Below are 12,995 nucleotides of genomic sequence, written 5' to 3'. Positions count from 1 at the left end.
GCAAAATGCAAGGACCCACTCCCACCCCATCCTTTTCCTCTCCCCACAGTGCTGGTGATACCAAGGACAGAATGGCCCTAGCCTGGAATTTATGGAAACTACACCTGATGGGCTGTCAGCTCTGGTATGATCACACACCTGGAGTTGCGGGACCCTGGCAATACCTGGGGTTAGGATTGAAGAAAGGGCTCTCGTAGCAAAGGTTTCCTCACCAGTTACCCAGAGACTGCTCATGAACAGCACAGAAAAAGTCAAATTAGGCATTTCCAGCATAGCCCTGCAACCTCACCAGAAAAGGCCCTTAGATAACCACTTCCAGGTTCTGGGTGCTTCCAACGAGGAAGAGTGCAGAGGCAGGACCTCAGTTAATCCACACATCTGCTCCTTTTACAGATGAGGAAAACAAGGCACAGGACAGTGACAACACCTGCCTGAGATCATACAGTAAGTGGAGCAGCTGGGACCCAAAGCTGGCCCTGACGCCTGTGTAACCACCTTGCGGCCTGCCTCTCTTTTGATCATGTAATAGTAAACAAGGACCCTGCCTTTGCAGAAGCTTTTGCTGAAAATCTCCCTGGGATCTCCCTGGAGCCAGGAGGTGCAGGTTTAAGTGTTTGCTAGCCGAAGACCTTGGGCCAACCATTTAATCCTTGTGCGCCTTAGTTTCTGCATCTGTAAAACAGGGTAAGGATAATACATCCCGTCTCTGTTCCTAGGGATTTTGTGGGGATTAAGAGAGGAGGGTGCAGAATGAGGGTAGTCTGGGGCCAGCTGCTTCCACTCCCTGTGCCTGTTTCTTCATATGTATTATGATTATCTTTCCTGTGGGACATTTAGGGAGACAGGGTCTCTGCAGGGAAGTTATGGGCCCAGGGGGTGGGAACAGAGCAGGGTGACCTCTTCCCATATGTAGGGACCCCGAGGTGCAGTTAGTGTGGGACACTCTGCTTCCTTGTTGGTGGGAGCTCTGGCTTTCCTGGAACTGTCCCTCTATCTCCAGGAATAGGACTTGGGAAGGCAGGTGTTGGGGTGGGGAGGTCACTGTATGCCACCCGAGGGGCACTGCTTTTTCTGGGGCTCCTCTAAAACTACCTTTCTCCTCTCCTCATCTTGGGTCTAGATGTGGCTTCTGAGAAAGCAGGGAAGCTTACCAGCCTCCCAGCTTCTGGAAGCAGATGGAGGACTTTGAAATCTTCTTTGCAGTCAGGTGACCTCAACAAATATAGAGAAAGCCACTGGCCCCTTCATCCTGTCTCCACTTCTATGGGCATTTCCCTGATTTGGGGTGGGAAACGATGGGTTGCACAGGAGGGAAAAATTGACTCCTAGATAATAATAAACAAAACAGCTTTCATTTATTGAGCTGCTACAGTAAGCCAGGTACCGTGGCAAGCTGTTTGCATGACTTCATTTAAAGCCCACAGGTAAAGCATCATTCATCCCAAATGCAAAGGAGGAGACTGAGGCTCATGGAGAGAAGTGAGCTGTTCAGGACTGGAGCCAGTAGGTGGTGGAGGCAGAGTTAGAATTGAGGTCTGCTGGGCTGCAGCAGTTCCCTGAGGGGGTCTCCCACCTTAAGACAGCACCACACTCACCCAGAGGGAGAGGGTGTTGCCCTATTGTCCCCTCTGTCCCTCCTCCCCCAGCCCGAGTGAGACCTCTCTCTCCAGCTTGTGATCTTAGTAAGAGCCCTGGGTACCCACAGAGGGTTTCCTGAATAATTGATGCTTTCCGCCCTTGCAGGGAAGTTCAAGGCAAAAAAAAAAAGCCACCAGCCACCCAGCTGTCTTTTGTTCTCATTTCCTCCACATGGGCCTCTCCTTCCTCTCTCCTGTCCCCACACACTTCCCCTCCCCAGTGGGCTTCCTGTGGTGGAGACGCCTGGCAGACAGGCAGACAAGCAGAGCCTGCCCTGGGTGGAGGTGGGCAGGTGCTGGGAGCCTTGCCCCTCTCCTGCCTGGCTTCAAACCTGGCTCCCCTGGGTCCCAGCCAGCTGCCCTCAGGCAGGTTGGTTCACTTCCCTAGACCTCAGTTTTCTCATCTGTTAAATAACGGTGTCCATGCCTCATAGAATTACTGTGAGGTGTAAGTTATGCATGTAATTATTGTCATTTTAATCATTATGTAATTATGCATGTGTAAATTATGTGCTGTTTGTTACTGTTATTAAGTTAAATGTGTCAGGTGCCTAACATGTGCCTGGTGGCTTTCGTATCTCATTTTATCTTCACATCCAACCTCAGAGGTAGATACCATGATCTTTATTTCATAGGTGAGGATACTCAGGATCAGAGAGGGGAAGACACTTTTCCAAGGTCACACAGTAAGTTGGAGAACTGGTAGAGCTGAATCTAAATCCATATCTAGTTCCTAGGTCATTTGTGTCCCAAATGCATCCATTCTGGTAGCATCCCAGAGACCAGGAGGTCTCCTGATCAGCCCTAAGAGTCGATGGACCAATGGGAAGCTCTGCCCTCCTCTCCCCTCCCCTCCCCACCTTTTAAGTGCAAGTGGGCCTGCAGCCTTGCCTGGGCAGGAGGGGCTGCTCCACAGTGCCCCCCCCACCCCGGCTGAAGCTTCTGTGTGTGTGTGCGCCTGTGTGTGTAGTCATGTGTATGGTGTGATCGTTAGCTCAAAGCCAGACAGACCTGGATTCTAATCCTAACTTTGCTTTGCTGCTGCGTGACCTCAGATAAGTTTCCTCACCTCTCTGAGCCTGCTTCTTTATTGGTAAAATGGAGTTTCTGTGGTTGCCGTGAAGTTGAAAAGAGAGTATCTATGTCATGTGCTCATATGCTCAATAGATATCAGCAACTATGAAGAAGTATATATTTGTGTGTGGCTGGAGCATGTATGTGAAAACATATTTGTGTGTGAATGTGTATGGATGCAAGAGCACCTGCGACAGAGGCAAGCGTGTCTGAGCCTTTACGATTTGCATGGGTGGCCACAGAGTGTGTGTGTGTGTACATGAAGCTGTGTGGGACAGAGCAAGTGAGACTCAGCTGCAGAGGTTCTTGGCCTGGTCACTGCCACTCTCCCAGATCATCCAGTGGTCCCTGCAAGTCACAGGTCACACGGCCCTGCCTCTGCCTCCCAGGCCTGCCTGTGCAGACATGCCCCCACCAGGGAGGAAGAGCCAGTCATGTTCTTGGGGACCCTTCCCCTCGGGTGCTCCCCACTGCAGTGTTGGGGCAGGGCCTGGCCACTTAGCCCTTCCTCTCAGAGATACCCATGGCAGGCCTTGCTGGGAGAGGGGAAGCCATGGTGGTCCAGCTCACACCAGCAGGCCCTCTCCGGAGAGCAAACTCAGTGCCACATGGGACGTACACATCCCTGACACTCTCTCTGGTGGAACAGGGAGGAGTGTTTCACAACAAACTCTCTAACCCAGAAAATGAAAGGGAGCAATTGCCAGGAAATATCCATATACATACACACACGTACCTGGCACCAGCAACATGCACAGCACACAAACAGCCTAAAAATAAACACGCTTCCTTAATCAGAAATGTCAGGATCTGTGTCAGATCAGGTCTGTGGCCTGAGGGACAAAGGTAAAGCAGACAGCCAAGGCTGTGGCACAAAGGGGAGGGATGGCCCCAGTGAGGTCCTATCTCAGAGCCTGGCAGAGGGAGCCAGAAGGACAGTGTGTTTGTGTTTGGGCTGCATGACAGCGGGCCATGTCTCTCCAGGATCAGTGTTTGTGGGGAAGGAATATGAGCAGAGATCCAAGTGTCCAGCTCTGGGAAGTCAATCCAGGCATGGAGAGCAGGATTCCATCATCCCTGAGGGCTCTTCCCTGGCCTATGGTGAGATTTCTGTGAGATCACATACCAGGAGCTTATCTCGACTAGAGAATAGTCAATGAAGATGCTGAACCTGCCATGTCCTCTGTCCTTTTTGCAAGGCAGAGAGAAGGGTGGTGAAGCTGTTGGCACTGACATAAAGGGTGTGACCTCCACAAGACAGAGAGGGTGCTTTGGATACTCTAACCAGAGCCCAGGGCCCCTGCCTCTCCTCCCAGGCAGCTGGCTGATGCTCCTGTTGGGCTGAGAGCCCTGAGATGAGAAATCACTGCAGGGGATGGAATGGGGAAGTCCACTGCGACAGAAACATGACCGCCTTCCTCCAGGCTCAGGTTGTCAGGGCCTCAAGGATGGCCTGACTCTCCCCGGGGTCTGCTCCACACAGCACAGGGACAGGGGGTAGGACTCCTGTCCAGAGGACAGCCAGCGTCCTGAGACCTTTAGCAGCTTTGGGCCCCTCCTCAGGGGAGAGGGTATGATGTGCTTACCAGCCTTTGAACCTAGCTTGGAAGGGAGGGTGTTAGAGGCCCACATGGATGGCCCTAAATTGAGATGGTGCTTGCTAGCAGGATGTTGACAGAGGAGCAGATGACCCTCCCACTCCAGGAAGATTGGGCCTGTGTGGCCCTAATCTTGACAACCAGGCTTGGTGACAAACACCTGCCCAGAAGAGCCCTGGCTAGGGCTCATTTTTGCGAGCCACCGACTTGCTGTGATGCCCAAGGTAGGTATTGTCCTCTCCCTGTGCCTCAGTTTCCACATCTGTCAATGAGTGGGTTTAACAAAGGTCATGCCAAGGGCCCCATTCCTGCTTGTCTGCCTAACTGCCCTGGAGCCTCCTCACCAGGCCCCAACCCAGCCAGGACATGCACACAGGCATGGGCGCAGCCCAGGCCACATGTGGGGAACGACGCATCCTACCTTTTGAAGTTCACAACACCCTTTGGGATTCCAGTGGGGGTATTGAAGGCTGGCAGGAGTTTTTCTCCAAGCTTGATGGCCTTTATTCGGAACACCTGTAAGGAAGGGTCAAAGGGTTTTGTGAATCCAGGCTGGGTAGGGTGCAGTGGCTTCAAGAGGTCACTGCAGGCAGGCTAAGCCTGCAGACACTGTGGGGCCCAGAGTGGAGGTAGCACTGCCTCGGGCTCTGCAGCCAGAGACCTGAGCAGGAGCCTGGGTCCTTGGTCACTGGCCATGTGGCCTTAGGTGAGGTACTTCTCTCTGAGCCTCCATTTCTTTGTCCATAAAATGAGGATAATACTGCAGAGGGTGTTGGGAAGATGAAAATTAGATAATTGTTGCAAGGCATTTACCACAGTGTCAGGACCATGACGAAGGCTCAGCCTATAATTGTGATTAGATGACAACTGGGAAGATGAAAGAAAACGCAGTCAGAGTTGGGGTGGAGGGAGGTCACCTCCATGTCCAGGTAAGATCTGGCTGAGACAGGAGGGTCACCCGCGGTCAGTGCCGCCACCGTGGGACCAGGATGTTACGGGCTGACGGCATGGGTGGCGAGCAGTAGCATTTGGACAGAATGTATAGAGCACTGGACTGGCAGCCAAGACCCCACTCTCCCCTTGCAGATTCCAGAACCCACTACCTCTTTCTGGGCTAGTTTCCTGTGTGTAAACAGCCTTTCTCCCTTTGACATTATGATTCTGCCCACGGATCCCACTTTGCAGCTGGGGAATGAAGGAGAGGGGGCTTATCCTAAACCACCACATGATAGCAGGGGAGCCATTGGGAGGTCCCAGGCCTCAGGGCCCCTCAAGCTGCTCTCCTGAGATGCCTGATTAATCCAAAATACCTGTGACCTTCTGACTCAGCAGCTTCCCTCCTAAGAATTTATTCTAAAGAAATAAAGAATCAAAGATGTTGTAAAGATGTATTCCAGCATTGTTTAGAACAGTGGGGGAAAAGATGACAATACTGTAAACATGAAACAGGGAAGTGGTTAAATTACGGCTTATCCATGCAGTGGAATGCCATGCCGCCACTAGAATGTTGTAGAAGGATATTTAATAGTGAATAAAGGGCTTATAGTCCATTTAGAGAAAAACATTTCAAAATGTTTGCATGATGAAAGGAAGGAAATACACCAAAATATTAATAATGGTCTTCTCAGAGGGGTAAGTGTATGGATGATTTTTATTATTATTTTCTTCTTTTGGCTTATCTTTATTTTCTGGGCGATTTTTATAATAAAAACAAGCCTACGATAAATGTTATTTTTAAAAGGTGGACGCGCAAGCCCTTAAGTACCTGCTCCTGGTAGGGATCATGCATGTCTTCACTTCTGGAGCTTGAGGGTGACCCAGTTTGCTAACCCCTGTGGTCGCTGCAAAGCAAAGCCTTCTTGAGACCCTCTCCCCCCACAACAATTAATAGCTGCTCAGACTGGTCAGTTAGCTCAGTTGGTTAGAGTGTGGTGCTGATAACACTGAGGTCTAGGGTTCAATCCCTGTACTGGCCAGCCACCAAAATTAAATTAAATTAAAAACTGCTGAGGCAGCTGCTTAGGGAAGGCAGTGGGGAGGGACTTCAGAACACTTTACACTGGAATGTGGATTTGAGGCCTCCGAGTGGGGTGGTCCTCTTAGGGAGGAAGGGAGGGAGGAGCTGTGCTGGGGCTGCAGCGGTAGGCCGCAGACGATGGGAAGGTCCAGTGCCAGGCAGTGGGGCCTGAAAGTGGATGCAGGGACCAGCCACATCAGAATCCCTTGGCGAGCTGGTCTAAAATCAGTTTCCGAAGCTTCGCGTAACCCTAGACCACAGGATCTGCTCTCTGGGGGATGCGAGTCTCAGCCATGTTTGGAAGCCACCGGTTTAGCAACAATGAAGGGCTCTCAAGGCCCTTGGTCTCACTTGAGGCTCCTGAAATCTTCATTTGACCCTGGGGAGGCTGACCATAGAGGCACAAAGTAGGCTGTGCATGGAGAACCCACAAACGCACGAACCTGAACCCCGAGGCTGAGGCTCCAGGCAGCTGTCCACTGCCCTCAGCCCTGAGGATGCTGAGCTAACTCTTCTTAACTGGTCCTCTCTGCCAGCAAACCATGCCCCCCCTTTGGAAGGCCCCAGAGAAGGCTCTGCTGTCGGCTGGCTCTGCAGGTGTCAACTGTCCCAGGGAGGGTACTGGGTGAGTGTGTGGACAGCAGTTCCACTGACGACAGAAGGACACTGCTCCTCCTGCCCACCCTGGAAGTGAGTAGGTGTGCCAGGTGACTTATCTATGTGACCTTCAATCCTTGCAACAGCCTTGTGGGGAAGGTGCTGACTCACTTTGCGGATGAGAAAACAGTCTCAGAGAAGTGACTTGCCCAAGGTTGTGGAGCTATAAAGAAAGTAGCTCTTTTCCAGGACAGCAAACTGCCTCTCCAACACAGGGATATCGTCTCAGTTCCAGAACAGGGGTAATAGAAACAGGCAGGAATTATTTTCTGCGGGGTGGAAAGGGAGCTGGGCTGGGGGTCAGAGCCCAGGCTCAGATTCTCCCACCAGGCAGCCGTGTGACCTTGGTTGAGCCATGTACTGTCTCTGAGCATCTGTTTCCTCATCTGCTCTACGGAATGGTGGCATGTGCCTTGGCTGGTTTTTCTGGAAATCAAATGAGAGGATGTATATTAGTGAGTATGCTTTATAAACTGTGAAGTGCTGTTCCAACATCACCTGGTACAGCTGTGGCTGTGCTTGTTATTTTTGTGGGAGTCGGGTCTGGGCAGGGATGGCCTACCCAGCAGGGGATTCTCCTCCCGCAGCTTTCATCTGATGCAAAGAAAGGCCTCCCCCAGGAAGAGGTGGAGGGGCTCTTCCAAAAATCATTTCACAGACACTTGTGGGAAATTTGAAGCATGGAAAGTCCCACTCAACAGGCACCGACTGTGTGTGAGCTCGATGACTGGGAGAGGAGGGAGGCCTCAGTCCAGTAGGGCTGACCCCTGGTGACAAGCAGTGACTACCCAGGCACACAACAGAAAGGCCACAGGGTCAGGAGTCAGTCCCAACACAGCCCTCCGAGACTGTGTGACCCTGAGCAAGTTACTTCTTCTAAGTCTCAGTTTCCTCATCTGCAAATTTGTGCTCACACCACCTGATGGGGCCGTCTGGGGCTCCAGTAGCCCGTGCAAGTCAGGCACATGGCTCAGTGCCTGGTGTGGGGAGGTGTGGGAGCTGGAGGGTGAACTGCATTGATGGACATAGGAGCCTGCCAGCCCAGCAGCTCTGGCTACTTGGCCTCTCCCTGGGCCTTTTGAGCTGTTTCTCAAGTCCCAGAGACTCCTGTCCACAACCAAATGTCTGGTCTGCACCTGGGAAAGTCAAGCTGATGGTCCCTTCTAGGGAGTTGAGTTCTCAAAGCAAGTTCTCAGGACCAGAGATGCCCTCAGAGAAGGGAGGGCAGGGGAAGTAATATGTGCGAGGAGCCTCCAGCTCCTTCCTGAATTGCTGCCCCCAAACCCACCCATCGAGCCCCTCCCTACATCCCTCTTCCCCCAGCTCCCCGCATCCCATCGCCACCAACCACCACCAGGATGGGAAGCCAGGCCAAGGCCATGAAGAACACAAATGCCTTTTTTCTGCTCCTCCTGTCATTTTCCTGTCCTGGGGCTTTCTAATGAAATTCAGGCTTTGGGCGACTCAAAACCGAGGTCTCCCATCTACAATTATTTGGGGACAAAGTGGTACAAGCAGTAATCTCTGCTGAGGAGATTACGTTTGACAGAGAGGCTCAAAGCGACCAAGAGGGAAAGCACACGTCTGCTGCCTGTAAGCCACGACCTCAGCCCTGCCGCCTTGACAGCGGAAGGGAGGCGGGAGCGACTTTCCTTCCAGCACGGTGGAGGGGAAGAGGGATTTTCCGCGGCTTCCTGCCTCACCTCAGGGCTCCTCAGTGGCGGAGGGCAGGCATCATTATTGTCTCTGGATGGACACAGCAGGGGGTGTGCAGGAAAGGAAAGGGCTGGGGTGAGGTGTCCAGCCCCAGAGTAGCGGCCACCACATACTGGAGCTGTGCTTTTATGGGAGCTCACCAGGACAGGATGAAGGAGCCTCCCATTTCTCTAGAGCTCTGTGGTTTTCAAAATTCTCTCACATAGAGGGTGGGCTTTGAAGCTGTCAGCCCTGGGATCAAACACTTTCCCTCCTACCCCATTTCACAGGAGCTCTTTGACCTAAGGGGTATCAGGACCATCCCATGTTGGGGAAGAAAGTGAGGCCCAGGGATGGGAGAAAGGACTTGCCCGAGGCCACCAGCAGGTGAGTGTGGAGTGGGAATGAGGCCCAGGTTTTCTGACTGTGCACAGGCCTCCTCCTGGAAGCCACTGCAGCTCACCTGGGAACAAGGCCTCCCACTTACAACATACGCCCAGCAGAGGCTGCCCCATTTCCCCTGCTGACCTCTTGAGACCTGGAGCGGGTGTCTGGCTGGTGGTTGGCCCAAGAGGGGAGGGCAAGAGGTGGCTGTGGAGTAGGATGAGGCTGGGGGCCCCAGGGGTAGAAATGCTGAAAGGTCCTGGCTTTCTCAACCCTAAAAACCAGCGCCTGTGAAAACCAGCCAGCGATACGCTGGGTGCCTGCAGGCTATGAGTGTACTGTGAGCAGGCACAGCTGTCGCCCTCACAGAACGTGACACCCACTGCGGGAACCGGTTGGGCTCACCTAGGCAGCAGAACTGAGGCATCTCAGAGAAAAGGAGGGACGGTCTTCATGTGCCACCTGGAAAATGGATCTCAAGAAGGGTAACAGTGACCTCAGGCAAATCCCCTGCCCCTTGAATTCCTGTTTTCCCATTGGTGGTGATGGGGTAGGACTGGATGGTCTCCAAAGCCCTTTCCAGCCAGCACAGTGCAGGGGTCTCAGAGGGCCGGCTCACCTCTTCTCCCGTCAGGTAGAAGGCTGAGAGGAGACCTCCAATGAAGCGGATATTCACCTCAAACAAGGATGCTTCTCCACTCTGAGGACAGAAAGAAGGAGGGGGGATAGTGGGGACGCCTGTGAGATGTCTGCATGCATCTTGAGACAGGTCACACGGGCCACTGTCTCCACCCTCCCCCGACCTGTGCCCGGCTGCAGGGCATCCCCAGCGGGCCAGGCAGCGCTCGCTCGGTGGTGGTGTTCACAGCACAAGTTGAGAGGGATCCACACCTGCCTGGCGGGCGCTACTGCACATTTACAGCTTTCCAAATAAACCCTGGGCTTGGCTTCCTTCCCCAGCCCTTGCCCGAGGCCATTGGAGCACAGTTATGCCTGGCTGCCCTCCAAGAGCTCAAGAGCCTGCATGGGGAGCTGCTGGCTGAAGCTTAGTCTGAGGGGAGGCAAATCCTCCTCCCCTTTCCAGAGCCCCACGGCTTAGCAGGAGGACAGTGAGCCCCTTCTCTGGGGTGACAGAGCAAGCAGAAGGTTCTGGGAGAAGGCTGTGGGGCGGGCAGGGCCAGGGCTGACGGGAGGTACCAGGCAAGTGCTTGTGTGACCAGCAGTGTCTCTGGCCCCCAGCTCTGGAGCCTGCAGGACCCACCCACACTTGCCTTGATTTTACCATTTTCTATCTAAAGTTGGGACTGCAAACCAGGGGTGTTGAGGCATCACGCCAAGGACCAGATCTGGGTTGAAATCCCACCTGAGCCACTTCCTTGGTTCTGGCACTTCAGGCAAGATATTTAGCCTTTTCCTGCCCGAGTCTCTTCACCTGCAGGATGGGGCTGATGACACCCACCATGCAAGGGGGGCCTGAGACATGGTGGCACAGGGGAGATGCATGCCAGAGCCAGTGTGACCTTCACAGGGGTCCTGCTTGCCCCAGAGGCTCCCCTTGGCCTGTGTTTGGCATCATGGTTTTTTTTTTTTTTTCCTTTTTGTCTTTTTTCATGACCGGTAACGGGATCACAACCCTCGGTGTCGCGCCTGTACCGCGACAGGCAACGGGATCGCAACCCTCGGTGTCACGCCCGCACCGCGCTCAGCCAGTGAGCAGACCGGTCTCTATGTGGGATCCGAACCCTCGGCGGGAGCGCCACCGCACTCCCAAGCGCTGCACTAAACCGAGTGCGCCACCGGGCCGGCCCGGCATCATGGTTTTTATGACTGATAACAACAATGTTCATCTGTTGATCTGGGGAAACTTTTCCATCGACCAAGCACTGGCAAAGCCACTCTCCCTTTTAGCCTCACGGTGGTCAGTGAGGTCAGTGTGGCAGGTGTTGTCATGTCCATTTTTCAAATGAGAAAGCCAAGGTTCAAAAAGGTGGAGTGTCCCCACCTTGCTGTCTTCTGGGGACACTCCCTAAGCTGCACCAGCCCGCTTCAGCATCCCCGGGCACTGCGGGCAGCTGCCTGATGCCCATTGTCTATCTGGAGGCGCCACTGTCTGCCCAGGGGACAAGTGGGCCCAGAAGAGACTCCTTCCTTCTCCTGCCTCCAGTTCAATCAAGGAGGTAAAGGGAGGATTCTCAACTGCCTTGCCTCGCACATAACACACCTCAAAATAATCACAGTAGTTATGACGATGATGACACCACTTTACATCTACATCAGACTTTACAGTGTCATAAAATGCCTTTTACAACCGTCCACTGTATTTAGTCCACACACAGACCTATAAATTAGGCATTGTAGTTATTGCTATTGCTGTTGTTGTCATTCCCATCTTACAGTTGAGGAAACTGAGGCTTTTCCATGGGTTGTATACCAGCCAGGACCAGAGGGGCCTCTGCCGGCCAGGGAGGCCCTCCTGCAGTGCTGCCTGCCGGGCTCCCCAGTTCCCCTCTCTGCCCAGCTCTGCGCTGGCAAACTGGGCTCTCAAAGAGGCAGAGACCTCACTTCTGCCAGGGGTGCAGGCACGTCCCCGTCCCACTTACATCAGGGTCTGGCACATGGAACCCTGCAGCATGTCTGGACGTGACCCCTCCTCCCCTCCCTCCGTCTCTGTTTCTCACTCCCCAATCCAGGTAAACAGCCTCTCTTGTGCTGAGCTGAGACATCCTGGACTGATCTACTGCTTCAGTCTGGGCTGAGAGATCAATGGGATGGGGTCTTGTGGTCAAGGCTTTTGTGCCATCCAGACACATCACTGTCCCCTCCCCAAGCCCCTCGTCCCTGACAGGGATGCCTGCAAGGCTGGAAATGAAGAGGGTCCAGACCTGGTCATGGGCCCCTACCTGGACTCTCCCAGCCCCCATCTCAGGATGGCAGTGCACGGGGGCTCAGGGCCAGAGCAGCCCTGAGCAGGTGAGCCACGTCCCCCTTCACAAAGCCATCTCCCCCGTGCTGCTGCTGCTGCTTTGTGTGGTCGATTCAGCCCTGGAAGGACTGTCCTGGGTAGCAACGTGCCCAAAATGAGCGATGACTGATCTCATAGGGAGGGAAGTGACAGTCGTGGCTGTCTTCCTCCCAGGGGAGAATGCCAGCCTGGAGGTGATGCTCCACCTCAAGGTTGGTCTTAAGGGAGGGGACTTGCCATGAAGTACACTATAGCTCTGATTCTGGGACTGCTCTCCTGTGCAGCCTTGGGTGAGACCCTTGACATCTCTGGGTCTCAGAGATCTCAGGGTGGAGCTGGCTGCTGACCTCTTCGGCCCCTTCTGCCCTAACACCCCGAGGTCTCTGACTCACCACATTCAGGTGGAAGCTCTCCTCGACCCAGGCCTTGGCCTCCTGGAACTCTTCCTTCAGCTCCATGAGGTAGAGGGTGTCAAGGGAATCAATGATCGTGGCCCCGTTGAGGCCTCCTGCAGGTACAGAGAATCGGAGGTGTGACTGGGGTCATTCTTATCCTTTCCATCCCCAACTAAACAAGCCGCCATGACCCAGGGCCCCCTAAATGCCTGGGCAGGCTCCGAGGCAAAGGGTGGGCACGATCCTGAGGGACTCCAGTGCCACCAGCGAAGGCATGGCTGGGATCTAGCGTCCTCCCCATGCGCTGATTCTTCCTTAGGGTGGCAAAGAGCAGGGGTGCCAGGGGAGACAGAGTTCCCAGGCTGAGCCCCCTCCCAAACCTAGGTTCACTCTTCTATTGGTCAGCAAGTCAACCTCTCAGGGCCTGTCGGGCATCTACCACTGTTCTCTGACTTGTCATAAAAAATCTTAACAGATGTGCGAGTCCTGTGACTTTAATTCCACTCTTTATTTTATTCTAAGAGAAAAAATGAAGGTGTTCACAAATACCTATCCAGGAAGATACTTATTGCAGTA

General features: G+C 53.6%; 1 protein-coding gene across 1 annotated transcript in view; it reads right to left on the bottom strand.

Moving 5' to 3' along the window:
* The window catches only part of MAN1C1 (mannosidase, alpha, class 1C, member 1), a 169,919-nt gene that overhangs the window by 30,514 nt on the left and 126,410 nt on the right, over positions 1-12,995 (bottom strand). The window contains exons 3-5 of the mRNA XM_008572164.1: positions 12,417-12,532; positions 9,682-9,762; positions 4,731-4,825 (exon numbers count right to left, since the gene is read on the bottom strand). Of these exons, the coding sequence (XP_008570386.1) occupies positions 4,731-4,825; positions 9,682-9,762; positions 12,417-12,532 (292 nt within the window). The remainder of the gene's footprint in view (positions 1-4,730; positions 4,826-9,681; positions 9,763-12,416; positions 12,533-12,995) is intronic.

The sequence above is a fragment of the Galeopterus variegatus genome, unplaced genomic scaffold, assembly GCF_000696425.1.
Source record: "Galeopterus variegatus unplaced genomic scaffold, G_variegatus-3.0.2 Scaffold761, whole genome shotgun sequence".
NCBI lineage: Eukaryota > Metazoa > Chordata > Mammalia > Dermoptera > Cynocephalidae > Galeopterus > Galeopterus variegatus.
Note: the sequence above shows the minus strand (reverse complement) of the source record. Positions and strands in the feature narration are given on the sequence as shown.